Source organism: Rosa chinensis, chromosome 3 (assembly GCF_002994745.2).
Source record: "Rosa chinensis cultivar Old Blush chromosome 3, RchiOBHm-V2, whole genome shotgun sequence".
Classification (NCBI taxonomy): Eukaryota; Viridiplantae; Streptophyta; class Magnoliopsida; order Rosales; family Rosaceae; genus Rosa; species Rosa chinensis.
This window is the reverse complement of record NC_037090.1, coordinates 18232504-18251345: the sequence shown is the minus strand read 5'-3', so window position 1 is coordinate 18251345 and position 18842 is coordinate 18232504. Positions and strand designations below refer to the sequence as shown.

General features: G+C 36.3%; 2 protein-coding genes across 7 annotated transcripts; both read left to right on the top strand.

Moving 5' to 3' along the window:
- Positions 1-5694: 5694 nt before the first annotated feature.
- LOC112193544 (dehydration-responsive element-binding protein 1B) lies at positions 5695-7396 on the top strand. The gene has a single exon (XM_024333731.2). It carries the CDS (start codon positions 5793-5795, stop codon positions 6393-6395), a length of 603 nt encoding a protein of 200 aa, XP_024189499.1. The 5' UTR covers positions 5695-5792; the 3' UTR covers positions 6396-7396.
- Positions 7397-14218: 6822 nt separating this feature from the next.
- Positions 14219-18481, top strand: LOC112195042 (40S ribosomal protein S15a-1). Of its 6 annotated transcripts, XM_024335356.2 has the most exons (8): positions 14220-14457; positions 15305-15445; positions 15544-15704; positions 16079-16262; positions 16400-16685; positions 16999-17110; positions 17783-17845; positions 18213-18481. In XM_024335356.2, the coding sequence occupies exons 1-4, from the start codon at positions 14412-14414 to the stop codon at positions 16202-16204; spliced, it is 474 nt and encodes a 157-aa protein (XP_024191124.1). In that variant the 5' UTR covers positions 14220-14411; the 3' UTR covers positions 16205-16262; positions 16400-16685; positions 16999-17110; positions 17783-17845; positions 18213-18481. The 6 variants fall into 6 exon arrangements, with proteins under 6 accessions (XP_040371945.1, XP_024191124.1, XP_040371944.1 ...); XM_040516011.1 differs by lacking the exon at positions 17783-17845 and having other exon boundaries at positions 14219-14457; positions 16079-16324; XM_040516010.1 differs by lacking the exon at positions 17783-17845.
- The last annotated feature ends 361 nt before the right edge of the window (positions 18482-18842 follow it).

Here is an 18842-nt window from a genome sequence, read left to right as displayed (position 1 = left end):
CTCTTCAACCCATTCTGCCCGGGAACGCACTGCTCCACTCAACATAGGCTCAGGAGCTGTCATCTTCCACTGCAACTTGTCCTTGATGAGACCAAAAGACGCTCCCTTCAACTGGCACTCTGGGTCAATGGTGAACACATTCTTCAATAAAGTTTTCCACCGACCATACTACATTTCAGTGATCGTCCCATCCTTAAACCATGGACAGTGAGAGCTCACATGGGAAAGACGTCCACAGTAGAAGCAGAAATAGGGTAGATCTTCATACTCTAGATGCAACTTGGATTCCTCCCCCAACCCCAAATCCAATTTGATCCATCGCCGTAGTGGCTGGGAGACATCCAACCCAACTCGTATGAGAAGAACACTTCCCGTGCAATCACTTTTCTTATGTGGATCCAATCCAACAAACACTCCCAAAATGCCTCCAATTCTGCGGGCCATTGCCGGTGAAAGAAACTCCGGTGGAAGTCCCCTGACTCTAATCCAGAAATTTTGCAGTTCCAAAGGGATGGAACTCGGATTTGTTCGACCATCTGTAGCAGTGAGTAGTAACAGGGCGTTGTCGAAAGTCCACGGGCTTCCTCGCATCACCATCCTCCGATCATAATCTGATTTAAAGGAAACGAGGAACCTGTCCATGCCTTCCCACTCAAAAATGGTCACCTCCTCCCTCGTACGCCAAATCCTCTTCATAGTGCTTTTAAGCGCCTCCTTATTAAACTGTTTATTCGTTAACAACTTACCCACCAACCAGAACTTCTTCAAGGCTAGCTGTTCAACATCTTCGATTTTAACAACCTCAATATCTGGAGCCTCCGAAATGGACAACTTCTGTGCCAAATCTTCCACAACCTGTCCCATCTTGCTAACCAAGTCTGCAACCCGCCTGAACCCCTTGCCTATCAGCCGGATTCCCCACCACATGAGCCGGAAGAAAGGCAGAGAAACAAAACTATGGCAGTCTAGAAAGAAAACTATGGCCGTCTAGAAACCCTAGCACGGCACAACCCTTACTCGAGAGAGAAGGGACTCATAGTCAAAACCCTATTTACTCATATAACTTAACTTAAGTAATTAGTGGGTTTATGTTTGCTAAAAGTAATTAGCAGTTGGATTTTGGATATATATATAAAACGAGAAAGATTAAATGGATGGTGACTCAGGGTCTCAGGGAGATTTTGATCATCATGGTGATGGTCTTCCTCCTAATTATCTAGTGCTTCCCAGTCGTAACCATGTATTTGCACGTGTGATATTTCGCTATTGTTTCTAAAAATGTTTATATTGAACAAATACGAATGTATGTACTATTAATCTAGTAGTAGTAATAATGTTAATACTATTATAAAAATAATTTTCTTATATTTATTAATATACATTTATGTGCATTAAATGTAGAAGATATATAGCTAATATTTAAGTAATTGGTAAATTCGGCATTTACCAAAATCAAACCAAATATTTCGATAATTTTTTATTTCAGTTTTATCAAATTGATTACCAAAAAGTCAGTTTATCAAACCTAAAACATCGATTGATATAATTTAGTCGGTTCGATAATTACCAAACCAAATGGCAACCCTTATACATGTTGGATCATAATTCATATATATATACATATATATGTCCTAAAATATGAAAATTATTTTTTATAAACTCCAATTTAGTGTTGATTAATCCAATTCCATGTTTTGTAAAAAATATTGACAAGAGGAGAAAAAAGTGAAATTCTAGCGAAATTTCCACACACCACTACTTTTGGCGGCAAGTGGAGGCGCACCACCACTCATAGTAGTGCTATGTATTTTTTGGTCATACTCATGGAGGATCAAGGAGGAGGAGTAACATTGTACTTATTCCATTACATCCATTGACCATCATTCTATCATAACCAAATCCCAAACCTTTTTGTCCAGAATCAACTCCATCCATTTTCTCTCTTTTCCACATCATCTCAACTCTTCATATTATCCAAAAGTCCACCACCACCATCATCCCTTAAAAATCTGCCATGTTTTCGGTTTAGTCACCATCTTTTACTCATCATTACCTACTCTAACCTACATCATCGATCACTCCCATACCCATTTTTCCTTGGTTCTGGGATCTGTTACGACTTTAACACTCCACCATTTGCTTCTTACAAGGCTAGAGCTGCTTCCTTTTACTTCTCATCATCATTTCACACCTCTCTCTTCCTCTATTTAAGCATCCATTCTCCCATTGAAGAAAACACCACCCACACATAGCCATTACATCTATTCTCTACACAATCCACTAGCATCTCCTCCACAAATCTCCATCACCACCACCTTCAATCCATAACTTCCATTACCACCACCACCAAATTCATCATTTTTTCCATCTACCAATTCCATTTCATATACATAAAGCTTCACCATTTAATCATCTCTACATCTCATACTCCACCATCGAGCAAGGAGAAGGAAGAGTCTAGCATCACTTGAGGAATCATCATCACCATCACCATTAGCATCATGTCAATGTCTCCATGAGCTCATCTACACCATCCTCAATTTGATCATCACTAGTCACTTCTCTACAGTCTACCCTTACTTTTTAGTTTGATGTTCATAAATATGTTGAAGTTTATGTATTTGATTATGAATGAGTAGTTAGTTGTTGGGGTTATGGTTGAAAGCTCTAGCCAATCTTATATAACATTAATGTAAATATTATGTTTGATGCACTTTTCATTGGCACCTTAACATGCTAGTTCAAGAGTTGAATATTTATGCTTAAAATTAATCAATTTGGGTATGAATATTTGTCATGACATGAGAAACAATTAGGGGTTGATTAACTTTGGTTGTTTGAAGCATGATAACATATCATATGTGCATGTTAGGTTGTGAACTACAGTTACTTAGAGATAAGCATGGTTAGTTTGCATAATTTTTTCATCTCCAAGCTTTATGCATTAAGGGTGATGCACGACATACCTAACCAGATTGAAATACTGCGCCCGAGAGGGGTTGCTTGATATCATTGAAGAAGCATGTCCCTAGTCATACCCGAGAGGGATGCAAGGAGAGAAATTGGCTAATTAAAATGACATCATTCACTATAGAAGCATCATTATTTGCAAAAGAGGCTAGAGGTGGAAGCCTTAAGTCCTAATTCTTGTCTATTGCATTACATCTAATTTAGTTTAGGTTAGTTTACATCTCAAGTATTCATTTAGTTATTTCCGAATAAAATCATCTCCAAAACCAAAATCAAACCACTATTCCATCTTGCATGTAATCACCATGAACTTTGATTCACTTGTGAGCCTTTGTTTGTAATTTGTACATTTAAATATTCATCTAGCATCCTTTAGGTTTCCCTAGCTAGAGTGAGTTTTCCAATCCTTTGGGTACGATATCCCTTACTTATAATCCCCTACACTATAACTTGACCATTATACTTGAGGGTGACTATTTGGCCAATAATACAACACAAGTGCAAAAACATCTTTGATGATTTGGGCGACTATATAACAATGATCGACCCACCCAAGACTAAACAAAACGAGCACGAGAACGTTTGTACTTTAGGAAGCCGACAAGAATGTTAGGCTTTGATGAGGAGAACTCAATAGAAAACCCTAGTCCCCTTCCCAAGTCCACAAATGAAGGCTATAGTTTTGGCCACCACTAGATCAAATGTATTTGGAGCATGCTCTTTCAAACTTCTTTACACACGCAAATCACACATGAGAGAACTTCCAACATGACTTGTGCTTTCGCAAACTTCCAAAATGCAATATGAAAATGGAACAAAAATACATTTTTGTACTGTGTTGGACTTGTGTTTTCATTTTTTAAGATTTTTCCAATCTAATGCCAAAAAAATATGTGCAGAACAGCTAGCAACGACCAATGGAGGAATTTTTGAGATATTTAGAGCGTCTTTAGCATACTCTCTATTGTGGCTCCTTACCTATTTTGGAGAGCATGTTTAGCTTTTTATCTATTTTAACAGCTGCACCAGACTCCTAAATGGCTCTCTATTATAACTTTTAGTTATCTTGCTCATAAATATAGAGAGTGAAATGAGGCTCTCTATAATTTAAAATATTCATTTTAAGTTATTTTATGTTATTTATAAATACATTTAAACTATTTAATATTCATTTAAAAAATAATATAAATTCAAAACTAGCTAAAATAAAGAGCATTGATGCAGAAGTAATTCTAAAGTGGTTAGCTAAAATGACTTTTTAGCTACTTTAGCTAAAATTTGACTAAAAAATAGCTAGCATTGCTTTAGAATTACGTTTGAATCAGTGCTCTGTATTTTAGCTAGTTTTGAATTTATATTATTTTTTAAATAAAGATTAAATAGTTTAAATGTGTTTATAAATTATATAAAATAACTAAAAAAGAATGTTTTAAATTATAGAGAGGTTCATCTCGCTCTCTATATTTAGGAGCGAGATAGCTAAAAGTTATAATAGAGAGCCACTTAGGAGTCTGGTGTAGCTGCTAAAATAGATAAAAAGCTAAACATGTTTTCTAAAATAGCTAAGAGCATCTCCAACAGAATACTTATTTAAAAAAAAAATTGAAATTTAACTAGTTTTAGACTAAGTTTGATCTCCAGCAGACTAGCTAAACAAAAGCTAAATTTAGCTTTAGCTAAAAGACCTAGCTATATTTAGCTAGAGAGGAGAGAGAATTTAACTAAAAGTTAAATTTAACTTGAGATTTAGGTATTTGCTGGAGCATAACTCAATATTCAACTAGCTATATTCCAATTTTAGCTACTTTTAGCTATCAAGATAATTATCACTGTTGGAGATGTTGTAAGGTACAAAAATAGAGAGTGTGCTAAAGATGCTCTTATATTACTTAAAAACTGTTTCAAAGATGAGTGAAATTGGACCCCCTTTTTTTTTTTTTTGCAAACCATGCCTTTCTTTATTTTGTTATGCGCATGCTTGTTGTCTGAAACCGAAAATGTGTCAATTTCATTCCCTTTCCAAAAAGTTTCTGAAACCGACGACTTGGGGTTCGGTGCAGCTCTAGACCTCTGATATTTTCAAAGTTTTTGACGAGAGATGGAAACTCATAACTCAGAATTTGCCTGTGAGAAACAAATTGCCTGTCATAAAAAAAAAAAAAAAAAAATTGCGTGTTGATGCCAATAGTGGATAAACACGTGTCATTAAAAAAAAAGACAGTTTACGCACATGACCTGTGGAGTCTACGATTGGGGCCATACACTTATTACACTAAGGACCCGCATAATTTGCTTTCTTATTTGGTCCCATAATTTGTACCATCCCACTGCCATTGGTCCCGACACTGTTTCATATTGCATTATGAAACAGTGTAAAAATTCACCTAAATATTATTAATTATTGTGACTGTGATGTAAAAGGCGTGGCTACCATCTATGACTTTGCCAACAAAGAGTCTCAAAGGTCCCCAAAAAAGAAAAAGACTTGCGTGAGTCATCCGCATCACGAATCACTGCTCAGCAGGGAGGTGTTTTGGATATTGTATATTTAGAGAGCAGGAGCAGTTTCGAAAAAGAATTTTTTTTTTTTCTTCTAATTGGATAGTCCTAAAACCACTTGATTTGGAAATCTCCACCTAAAAATTTCTCCTCCCAAAAATATCTAAATAATTAGAAAAACTGCCATTATATATGCTTAGTTTTCTCCGCGTGGGTTTTGTATTCTGGTTTTCCCACCTCTTCCACGTGTTAAACCCTCTACCAACGTGTTAAACGGACGCATGTGTTTTTGTTCTGTACCTTTTCCATGCTCATAAATCCCCATGCTCTGCGATGCTTCTGCTTCTTCACTAATGGCTTATAGAGAGGAACCAGCAGCACCATCTTCTCCAGCTTCGTTGTTAATGAATCTGGGGCAAACCCTAACCCACATTCAGAGTGGAGTGATCAAGAAGAGGAAAGCTGGGAGGAAGAAGTTCAAGGAGACTCGCCACCCGGTGTACAAAGGCGTCAGGCAGAGGAACGGCAAGTGGGTTTGCGAAATGAGGCAACCGGGTCTCAAGAAGTCTCGTGTTTGGCTCGGTACCTTCACTTGTCCTGAAATGGCTGCTAGGGCTTATGATGTAGCAGCTCTGGCTCTGAAAGGTGAATCTGCTCAGTTGAACTTTCCGGATGAAGCTAAGGCGTCTCCTTCTTGGACTTCGAGTATGTCATTGCCGGAGTTGACGAGTATGGTGAACTTGGAGAAGGTAGAAGTAGGGTCGAGTAAAGGGTATGTGGATGAGGAGGAGTTGTTTAACATGCCAGAGATACTTGACAGTATGGCTGAGGGTTTGATTCTAACTCCCCCAGCCCTGAAGAAAGGTTTTAACTGGGATGATTATGATCTGGAGAATGCCGTAGAGTTTTCTCTGTGGAGTGATTAACTTTCTTAACTTCCTGACTTGGATTGTTGATCAAGGGAATGGTTTACGTATTGTTGTTGCCACCAATGTATGCAACATGCATATACCGAAACTTCTAGTTCGATTGTCCATTTAGAATTTTCTGGAGTTAGTAATGTCTACAACATACTTTGGTTCTGTAATTAATATACGCAATGATGGTACTTCTTTCTAGATTTAAGTCCAGAATCGAGTGAGGGAGTCACTCCCTTCACTTTCAAAATAAAAACTTAAGAGTCTTCTTGAACAGTCTTTCCTTGCTTAGTAGGTTCTAGAATCGGATCTCGAGCCATTGGCCTTTTTGTTTGATATATTTTCTTTCCTGCTTAATTTCTTCCTCCTCCAACCCATATCCGGAACTCTTCATCGGAACCCCTTGAGCTTCACACAGTTACCATCTTCCTTCCTCCCCCTTTTTTCCATTTTTCTTTTCTGATCCACGCACTCTCCTTCAAAAGCTGTTTGATTTCCTTGGATTACTGCATGCATGCAGTCTTTGGTTTTATTTCTTCGCCTCAATGAGTCCCCGACTATGTAGGTGGACCTAGCTAGCTAGTCCTGATCTCCTTACTTTAGGGATTCCATCATCTACCAGTGCTGGGACGAAGAAGCGGATCTGACACCAGGAAATCCGATGGAAGTTAACGGCAGGGGAGCCACGTACCCAGTTGATGTTTGATGGCAGTAAGATCGACGGCAGGAAGGGGAAATTCTGCGGAGATCATCGAGGCTTACGATCTTGGTTCGGCTATCTTATATCTTTTACTGTTCTAGTTTTTTGGTTTCTAGTTTTTGGTCCCAATCAGTTTTTGTAGGTGACACAAATGTGTTTTTTGTTGCTCTTGTGGGGCAGATCGATCTTTCATAGGGTTTGTAAGATGCTGAGCTTGAGCTTGTTGACTATTTTAATAAAGTTCAGTTTTCCTGAAAAAGAAAATATTGGTGTACATCAACTGGATTGTTAGTATTTGTTTTAAGTTCCATCCATTTCTCAACCAAATATGACCAAAACTATCTAAGAGTGTTTTTGTTAAATACGTTGTGTATGAAGAGTGGTACAAAGACGAATCATTATTCATTCATTGATATGAGGTATATATTGAGGGATCCGGCTCCTTTAAAGTGAAAACTCTCTAAAATTTTGTAAAGTTCATCAATTAAATCTTGATGCTCCGAGTAATCTAATGATTTGGAAAGCCGCCACTTCATTAAAATTAGTATTTTAAGAATTTTAGCCAATTTGGCTCCGCTAGCCTCCTAACAAAAGAAAATAAATTAACGAAAACGAAAATAACTTGCTGTTAACCTCATCAAGAAAAAAAAAAAAAAAAAATCTTTTCTCATATCAGTTCGTGAACTGTGGGAAGAAAAAAAAATGTCAGCATCTGAATGTGATGTATGATACAATCAGTATTGGTGTTTTAATTGAAAAGAAAACTCCTTCACAATATCAATTATACATGTATAAAGTCCAGAGTTATCACTAAATTGTTATCAAACTAATTTAGAATTATCATCTTCCATTCTTAACATTCTCTTTCATTCACCAGCAAGTCAAAACTGATCGACCATATCCAGAATTGATTCAAATTTAAAGAGGTTGTTGGTTTAGCATTTTTGAATAGTGCCCTAATGGGAAGCACAACTTAGTGTTCTTGACCAAGTCGCTCACCTGTGATAAAAGTATCCAAGGGATCTTGGGGTTAGACCTTTATCAATTAACGCTCATGAATGCCTACATAGTATACACAAAGACTCAAGTGGCGATTGAGGACCATACTGTTATGTTTTATTCCAATGAAAAAGTTAATTAAGCGGTGCATCATATCCTAGGGCCAACTGTTGTGTTGCATATAGAGATGGAGCCTCTTAACCAAAGACTGACACAGTTTCATCAATGGATTTGGGAAAACATCTCATCTCATAGTTCGTGAACTATATATAGGAAAGTAATTTTTCTTTTGGATGAGGTTAACGGCAAGTTAGTCTCACTATAAATCTCAAATTGGTTAAACTTTCTAAAATACTCAATTTTAGTGAAGTGGTAGCTTTCTAAATTATTAGATTACTTGGAGGATCGAGATTTGACAAAATTTACAAACTTTAGAGGAGCCAAATACATTGAGGTGATTGTTAATCCACGGAACACAAAAATTAAGTGCTTACATTTCTTGAGTAATTAACTGAAATTAAGATGTACGTAATGTATGTGAAGTATATAGAAAGTCGTCCTTATGTTTTCTTGTACTACTGCTAATGTTATATTATTTATGTGTGGTTGGAGGTGGACAATGATGAGGCATTAACGAACTTATATGAGATTTCTGGTAAGTAGGGGTGTCAATCATATTCCACGAGACTTGATGGTAGAAGTGTAGAACTACTTATTCAATAATTAAGTAGAAGGATTCTCACCTACAACAATATCGGGTTTTAGTGACCAAATTGATAGTGACCACATGACATTAGGTCACTAATGGTATAGAATTAATGACCAACGAGGACAACAGGTCACTAAAGAGATGGACGCGAAATATGGTCAGTCTCCCGCTTATTGGTTATCTTTTACCGAAAATTCTTCCACCCACCCAGGTGGGTGGTCACCCCATGTGCTGTCAAGAGATCTGGCCTCCTTACGCGACTAGCCAATGTAGTCCATTGGATCAGTCGTTAGTTAATAGACGGAGATATGATCATGGTTCGAACTGTTGGCCAAAAAACTCTTCAATGCGGTAAAAAATCAATGAATGGGTAAATGAAACACACACGATTAAATCGTGTCTCTGTTTCTTCTTCCTTGTTTACGAAGAGGTCACAAAGTTTTGGGTGAATCCAAGCGCGAGCAGCGAGCAGCGAGAGCTTCGAAAGGACCCAGGAGAGAGGCTGCCTGCATGGTGAAGTGTCTGAGGCCAACCAATGCGGTGATCCTCCTCCACAGTCGCTACGCCGGCCGCAAGGCCTTCATCGTCGAGGGCGTCGACTACACTGCCTCATCGCCGGAATCAAGAAGCAGCCAAACAAGAAACAAATCGTGTTTGATTTAGAATATATGGGTTTAGGAACTAAATTTCGATCGTGTTAATTGATAGGGAAGTCAACATATAATCACCATTGCCGCAACCTAACCAAAAATTTCTTGTGCAGCCAAGCAATTTAACGTTTCAAACTTTCAATCATTAGATTCAACTGTTTCGAATTTGTCTGCACCTAATTAGATGAGATTGACCTGGAAGTTATAGTTTTTCAACCTCCTTTTTCATTCATAATCCCAAGGTGGAATTGATTATCTTTTGTCGTCGAGTTTGGGTCTGAGAATGAGAAGAGCTGCAGAGAGGGGGAACAGAGACAAAGCGAGAGGAAATAAAAGTTTAGAGTGAAATAATTAGCTGATGGGCTTTACTACTTCATTTCGTTAGCTGTATCTATGAAATGTAAGGAAAAAAGAGGAAAACGTGGCCGTTACCAGAACAAAAGAACACCGCCAATGGTGACTGAGTCGCCGGAAAACTGAATCGAAGAACCGCCGGAGTTGCCGAAGCTTTCAGCCTTCGATTCTCCCTCCAAACTCGATCGATGGACAAACTAAAGACCATAGAGACATCGGCGATCAAGAGGCAGGTCGGAAGGGACTGGTTCCCCGCCGCAACATGGCCTAACCTGGGAGATACAGTTGTTGCTTCGCGGGTCAAGAAAACGGGTCGACAGACTCGATGCTTCTCGGCTCTTCGATCTGAATTGGGAATATACAGCCAATAATTATATGTTGGTCAACGGCTCAGTTCAAGCGATGAGTTTATAGACGGCTCAGATTGCACCGTGTTAATTTTCTTTTCTTTAAATATTTTTATATAATTTTAGAAAATTGTAATAAATAGCTCAAGTTCCAAAAAAATTTCAGAAAATTCTCACGGATTCGTCACGTCGCGTCTTTTATTATCGAACCTATAAAATGGAGATTTTACATCAAGAAAAATGTAGAAAATATTTCCGAGATCTCTAAACAATCACCGAGACCATATACTCAATTTCTAATAATTCCTCTTTAATTCCTTAATTTTTTTTCGAGTAGTGATATGTACCCATTATTTGACATTACATTAGTAGTAATATTTGATATTACCTTACTCATGTATTCCACCTTAAATTTTTCCTAGTAGTAATAAATTTTTTGTTAAATTTATCGATTTTCAATTTCATTCTAAAAAATGAAATTAATAAATTTGACATTATCCATCTATTTATAATGTATTAGTAGGTCCTGTGTACAAAATTAACCCGATCCGCCTTTATTTCGGCATCAAACAAAACCATCAACCCTTTAAACACTTATACTTCCCTAAGGGAAACAATACCACAAGGAGATAAACTTTCCAAAATTTTTACATTGATTGATATAGCTCATACCCAGAAGAGTGTGAGAGCTGATAGATAACAAAAAAAAAATTGTGAATGACCGGTTATGGGCATATTAGTTTTTTGTGGTATTTATGGTTTAGGGTAGACCTAGTAAATCGAGATCCAAACGATAACAAAAATAGCTGAAATTTTGACGATACCCATTTCTTCTTATCATGATAAAATCCGACGGTCGATTTTAATAAATTTAATTTCCTCCACCTTGTTGCTTGTGAAAGGTTCATATTTTTATACACATAATAAACATGTTGGACCACATTAGTAGGCATATATAAGGATTTTGTGCGATCCAAAAAATCTAAACTAGAAAATCGATAAATGTGACATTACCCATCTATTTATAGCATATCAATAGGTACTATGTAAAAAAAGTAACCCGATCCACTGTCATTTTGACATCAAACAAAGCAGTCAACTCTTTACACACTTACACTTCCCTAAGGGGAAGTATACCACGAGAAGATAAATCTCTCGAAAGTTTTATATTGGTTGATATATTTCATGCCCACGAGAGTGTGAGAGCTGGTAGATTGAAAAAAAAAAATTGCGGATGACCGGTTATAAGCATATTAGTTTTATGTGGTATTTCGGGTTTAAAGTTGACCTACTAGATCGAGACCCAAACGATTACGAAAATAGTTGAAATTTTGACCGTATCCATTTCTTCTTATCATGATAAAATCTGACGGTCGATTTTTATAAATTCTATTTCCTCCACCTTGTTGCTTGTGAAAGGTTTATATTTTTATACACATAATAAACAAGTTAGACCACATTAGAAGTCATATAATGATTTTGTGCAATTCAAAAAATTAAAACTAGGAATCGATAATTGTGACATTACCTATCTATTTATAGCGTATCAAAAAGTACTGAGAAAAGAATTTAACCCGATCCACCGTCATTTCGATATCAAACAAAGCAATCAACTCTTTATACATTTATACATCCCTAAGGGGAGCTATACCACGAAGAGATAAACTTCCCCAAAAGTTTTACATTGGTTGATATATCTGATACCCACGAGAGTGTGAGAGCTGACAGATCGAAAAAAGAAACTGCAAATGACTGGTTATGAGCATATTAATTTTATGTAGTATTTAGGGTTTACAGTTGACCTAGTAGATCGAGACCCAAACAATGAAGAAAATGGTTGAAATTTTGACCATAACCATTTCTTCTTATCATGGTAACATCCAACGGTCGATTTTGATCATTTCTATTTACTCCACCAGTCCACCTTGTTGATCATAGAAGGTTTACTTCTCGATATAACTACTAAACAAGTTAGATCACATTAGTATGCATATAAGGATTTTGTGCAATCCATATAATCAAAATTGGGAATCAAAAAAATGTAATCCACTCATCCAATGGTCGGCTTCTCCAAATTAAGTTTTCACCATGCAATCGCTTTTGAAAGTCATATTCCTATATGTAATGAACAACTTATATATACAACACTACTAGGCGTATTGATATTATTTTCTAATAACCAAATCAGTTGATAAAGTTTGTTTTCGACTCTTTAGATGTATCCACCGAGTAGTTACATACGTCATGTGAAATGAATGGCATGGTTGTTGGTGGATATAGCATTAATCAACATAATAGTTACAAAACTAACATCGGTTCCAAACCTAATAGTGTCATCTTAAATTTTTCAAAATTTTTATTGAGGAGAAATCTCAAATTTAAAAGTTTGAAAATAAATTGTGTGATGAGCTCATTGGAATTTTTGGAAACACATAAAATATTTATTATGAATTTATGAAACTTAAAATTATAAAAATTGATTAAAAAAATATAGAAAAGTGAGCTTGTGACATATTTGTTGGAAATTTATTAAATGTGAATGTCCAATTTGAGAATTCGATAATTAAATATGCGTTGCGACTAAATTTCGTGAAATTTTTCAAGCGTCAAATCTCTTTATTATGAATTTCAGAAGTTTGAAAATAAATTTAAAAAAATAATTCATACAGTTGTTCACTGTCATCTTAGAGAACTTAATTTCACAATTTTTTTTCAACCTTTTTTTTGCCATTTTAATTTTATGTCATTGTGATTTATTTAGAATAATGGCAGACAAATTTGCATTCTCTATGTATAGTTAATTACAATAAACTATCACAAAACAGTTTATAAAAAATAAAAATACGTACGTCCGAGGGGTACCCACACGCATATAACTTATTTTTAGTTTTTCGTTTTTTTTTTTTTTTAAGTTTATGATTAAAAAAGAAGATTTTTTTTTTTTAAATCTTTTTTTTGACGCAAATTTCATCTTCATGTTCTGGGTATCTATCCCAGATCTTCAATCTTCAATAAGGTTGGCAATCTGGCATTACCCACACTAACCCATACCCAGTCTTTCCCACCCGCTAAATGGGTACCCAACTACCAGTTCTCTTCTGTGCCTCAAGCCTCAACCCCATGGATGCTAAAGAATGCAGAAGATGATCGATCTATTGAACATTGATCTTAGAGAAAAGTGACGCTAGAATGACCTTGATTCGGGTATTCGAATTGGATTATTGTTGTTTGGCTTTTGATTCCGGTATTCGAATTGGATCTCGAAAAAAGAGTTCGTGGCGGTGGAGGATCGAGACGTAGCAGAAGATGTAATGATCGGAGAACGACGACGCAGCAGCGGTGTGTTGGGAGTATGGAAATCGAAGGAGGAAGTGTGGATAATCCAATTTGAGAATTCAATCACAATATTCGATATTATACTAGATATCAACCAACCTAACATTCAACTTGTATGGATTTTCCCGTCGCTGACATCGAAGCCCGGAGAAATCACCACCAAGATCGCATCCTATACAGTAGTAACAACGCGGGCTGCGGAGGGCTTCTTGGGATTCTCGAAGGTACTACACCGACATTCAGATTGGTGCTTAGTCGATGACGAAGACGTCTGCTATGCCCCAATTTGGTTTCAAGTCATTTGGGCTTCAATCGTCCTCTTCAGATTTCCGGCGACGGGAACTCAGCATGGACTCGGATATAATCTTTCGCCGACGATTGAAACATTGACATCAGATCTCTAATTTGACACCACTTGCGGATCTCTCCTCCTGTGTATGAGACCAGATACATTGGATTTGGGATTTCTCCCATTTTTTCAGTTGTATAGCACGTGCAGACCATTTGATTCATGTAAATATGATTTTACTGAGGTCGACAGTTTTTGGTGTTCCTCACCAAACGTCCAAACGATAACGGAAACACAAATCCTAACAGAGCGTGTATACATGCGCTGTTAAGCACCCTGGGTGGGTGGAAGAAGCTCCGATCTTTTACTGACCAATTATTTATCTATTAGTGTCCAATTTGTTTTAGGACACTAAACGTTCATTCATTTTCTCAATTTAGTGACCAATTCTGTGAGCGGGAATTATCCTTTTTTTTTATAATTTTTTTATTTATTCAGTGAGCGGGATAATTGGGCGCGGTTTCTCAAAGCTTGAAGTGGGAAATTGATTTCTTTCATTATTTATTTTTATAAAATCTGGTCACGTCTTTTGTTCTCCTTCAAAAACTGAATGCACCATCTAGTCTATCTTCCTCTTCCAGATGGCTTCTTGTTCTTGCGACTCATCTTCGTCAGTCATTCGTGAAGGTAGAGTTGAAGTATTGGATTGAATTTGTTCATTCCTATCCAAATTAATGATTGAATTTGTTCCTTCCCCTTCCACATGGCCAAACTTATTTTCGTTTTAGGGTTTGGGTAAGGGGCTTTTAATCAATCAACTTTAAGGTCAGTATTCATTTTCTTCATCAATAACTGAAATTGTTTCGATCTGTATCCATTTTAAGCTCTTATCGTTTCATGTATGCGCCTTGTGATTTCAATTAGTGATTTTTTTTTTTAGGCGTAGCTGGATTCTCTGTTTGGTTTCTTCGAAAATTTATGGAAAATATGAACCAAAGATTTGATCTTTAGCATGTAGATCTATTGGGTAATTGCTTTTATTATATTGGTGTGGATATTTGGTTTTTAGGGTCTGTGTTTGTATTGTGCTTGTTCTTGAAGTCCTTGGTGGAATTCCAGGGCATTACGGTGAAATGTAAATATTTGGTTTATTATTGTAGGATGAAATTGTTTTGGAACTGGGTTAAAAAAGATTTAAACTTTTGAACTAGCTAGAATTCGGTGCGGCCTTGTTATAATGGTGAACAGAGCTTCGGTAGTCATTTTGATCTTTTATGTGTTTGGTAGATAGAAATGGGGAAAACTAACATGGGTGTTGGTGGTTGCTATAAAAAGATAGTTGGACTGGTGGGTTGTTATGTGAATATGGATGAAGTTAGGAACTTGGCATGTGCTTTTATGGTTTTGGGTGCTATTGAGTAGGAGCATATTGAGAGAATGAGAGCAGAGGTTTTATGTGTGTTTCTGTTTGTTTGATTTTTTTCATTCCTGATTTGTGAACTGAAGTCCTGGATATTTTTGTTTTCTTATGCAGCAGCGACAATGGTGAGAGTTAGCGTGCTGAATGATGCTCTCAAGAGCATGTACAATGCAGAGAAACGTGGTAAGCGTCAGGTGATGATCAGGCCGTCATCCAAAGTGATCATCAAGTTTCTTATTGTCATGCAAAAGCATGGTAAGTATCCATTACTTAAACATAATTCATTACTTCTGTTTTTGTTAGTCCGTTTTTATGAATGTATGGATATTTATGTTTATGGTTTTCTTCTTTAGGATACATTGGAGGGTTCGAGTATGTTGACGACCACAGGTCTGGTAAAATTGTGGTCGAACTGAATGGAAGGCTTAACAAGTGTGGGGTCATTAGTCCTCGTTTTGATGTTGGTGTTAAGGAGATTGAAGGTTGGACTGCCAAGTTGCTTCCTTCAAGACAGGTTAGTCAAGCATTAGCAGTTAGCTTTCTTCTCGGAAAAAAGAATTGCAGTGGTCTTTCAAGTTTAGAAATATGATATGATTTCGACGCTCCGTTAAGTATACATATTTAATCTATAGTTGTTGTTTTGAACAATTTTTTGAAATTTTAAAAGATTAGCAGAACTCTAGGTGAGTATATATAGTGTGGCCTTGAATTGTGATCATTCGTGCTCATCCTTCACTGGGCACTAGTGGTATAATTAGTTGCCTTGTTATGAATCAAATAGTGTTGTACATTTATACCCTTTTCGCACTCTTACCTTATTAAGTTCACCTTACAAATTTGATCCTGCCACTTTCAGTTGAGCTTACTGCTTTTTGTTTGATCTTGCAGTTTAGATATATCATGCTCACCACTTCTGCTGGCATCATGGACCATGAAGAGGCTAGAAGAAAGAATGTTATTTCTTCGAGATGTTCCATATTATGTTTGTATGCTATTTATTTCTCCGTTTGTTGAAATTTTCATGCTTGCAACCAAGATGCATGACCTATGTTTATGCAGGCACAAGTGGGAGGTGAGTGTACACATAGATGTAGTGGGAAGTTAAACTCTTTTTGGCGTATAATTTAATAATTGGTACTTTCCATTATTTAGTTTCCTCCGCAAGTATCATTCTCGATTATACCTGATTGATCTACTTTGAAATTTCAGATTGTCAGGCAGTGGTTCCAACCTGTAGAGGCTTCAAGGTTGAGAAGTAAAATCTGGAAGTTACTCAAGGAAGAATTTCAAAATGCATCCAAGTCTAACTGCTCTAAAGAATCTTCTCCTTTGAGTGATGCTTCTGATGAATGAATTGACAAGTGGGATCCTTTCTGAATCTACACACAATTGGTGCATATTGTCCGACCAGTCAATCAGTTAATCTGCCTTGAAAATGATCTTTTGAGTTTAGTAACTGGAAAAATTAGTCTGATTTCGAATTTATGAAAGACAGGTAATACCATTGCTCAGAATAAGGCATAGATCTTAGTCATTTACATTACTGACCATTTTTGGCGAGTTAGAATCCTTCTCTAGGATGAGGCTTCAACTGTATAGTAGGAAACAAAAATAGTGATGGTGGACTTTTCTAGGTAATGTTCACCATGTACAATGCAGCTGTTAAGTAGAGATATTGTTTCCATAAAAGTAATTTCCTCCATTTTGCTTTGTAATCTCTCTTTGTGTGTTTTCGCCTTTATCTAGATATGCAGTTTTCAATTTTTTACTTCTGCAGTTGTTTCATTTTATGCTAATTTGGTATGCAGCTTTTTAAAAGAAGAATTGTGCTATCTGGATCAAGAAGTTGATATTTCAGATCTAACAGTTTCAGACTGTTGGAAATGACTCCCTGACCATATTGAGGAGAAAAAACTTGTGGTAATTTCCGTCCTCAATGCCATATAATACACACCCTATCTTATGGAATCATCATTAGTTCACTCACATTTGCCTTAGTCATAGTTGTCAACTTTAATTAAGATCATAAAGCTCTTGAACTTTATTCTTGAACTTCAAATTTAGCGTTGCTAATAAGTTGGAATTCTGTTAAGAGCTATAACATACTCAAGTATCTCAAGTTGGGGTTTACTTGGTACGTATTTGGTTTCAGCTGGTTCTTATGGTGGTCTAAAACTATTGAAATGAAACTGAGAATAAATTCATTAAGATTAGTTTGCAGGTTGTAGCAACTAGCATGATGAGGATAAGTTGCTTGTTACTTTTGTATGTAAACTTGTTGAATCATGCAGGATCACATAAGTAAGAAGGTTACAATGCTCAAATGAAAATGAAAAAAAAAATAATAATAACTGAGATGCTTTGGTCTTTATTCGGGAATCTCTTATTAATGGTATAGCTAAAGTGTGAGATCCTGCTTTTCTTTTAAACTCTTGGGTACTGTTGTGTTATCAATGGACTTTTTTTTTGTCCTTTTCCTAGCTTGGGTGAAGTGTGAGGTTTATCCAGAAGGTAGTCTAGCTTGCTAGAAAACTAATAGTCACTTGTAGTTATGTCATGAAATTTGATCTGGTATTCATATTAAATTTTCAGTATCAAGATCTCTTAAGAACCTAAACTAAAGTCAATTGAGGACCTGAACATACGTCAATGGAGGTGACCTGTCCTTACCATTCTTTTCAATGAATATCTTCATTTTATATTTGATAGCAAAAATCTTTAGGAGTTGGGCAGACCTTTTTCATTCTCTTGCATTTAATTGGCATGACTTCTATGTATTGCTCAACTCTTAATTGTATAGTGGAAGTACAGCTTCACTTATCAAATTAAAAAGCAACTGAAGAAAGAACATTACATTATTTGCTGTTTTCCAGTTTTCCATTGTAATTAATGATTTATTGTGTATGTTGGTATCACTGATGTCTTCAATAGTTTCTATTTTGTCAAACTTAGCCTAATGCCTTTTCATTTACAGTATATTCTGTTGGTCAATATGTGTTCTTATAATGTTCTTATAATGCAGAATGGTGAAGAGGGTTGTCAGTTCAGAGGTAGATATCTCAATGCACATCAATTACAACTGTTACATGTGAAGAATTGCAAAAGCTTGTCCATCTTTCTCATGGATTTTGTTGTCATGGAAGTATTGAAATTGTTTTAGGCTTTTAAATTAGTTTTCAAGGGACTTGTACTTGTGATCATGATCAGCAAGTGATAATATGGATTGTTTTTAGCAATACAATGTATTTACTTTGATACAATTTCAATTATATAGAAGTTTTATTATTAATATTGGAGTTTTATTTTCAACTAGTTATTATTTGATGACTATTGTAGAGACCAAAATTAAAAAGTTTATGAGATATTTTTTTTTCTAGTGATTAGAACTTTAGTGGCCTACAGTTTGGTCACTAATATAAGCATGTTATTCGGATTTTAGTGACCATATCATGTGCTTTAGTGACCAAACCTGTTACTTTCAGTGAGGAACTCTGTGGTCACTAATTTTTTTGTGATGAGTGACCAAATAATCATGGTCACTAAATCTTTTCACATTAGTGACCAACAACCATATTTTGGTCAAAAGAATATAGACCAAAAAGAATGGTACGCTCCCCACGCGCCTTCCCAATTTGGGGATTAGGGTTTCTGC

Bases quoted from the DNA above. Each gene is read 5' to 3' on its own strand.
- LOC112193544 (XM_024333731.2), top strand. From the start codon at position 5,793: ATGCTCTGCGATGCTTCTGCTTCTTCACTAATGGCTTATAGAGAGGAA.
- LOC112195042 (XM_040516011.1), top strand. From the start codon at position 14,412: ATGGCTTCTTGTTCTTGCGACTCATCTTCGTCAGTCATTCGTGAAG. The intron at 15,446-15,543 runs GTAAGTATCCAT...TTTCTTCTTTAG, and splicing joins TATTGTCATGCAAAAGCATG to GATACATTGGAGGGTTCGAG. The intron at 15,705-16,078 runs GTTAGTCAAGCA...TTGATCTTGCAG, and splicing joins AGTTGCTTCCTTCAAGACAG to TTTAGATATATCATGCTCAC.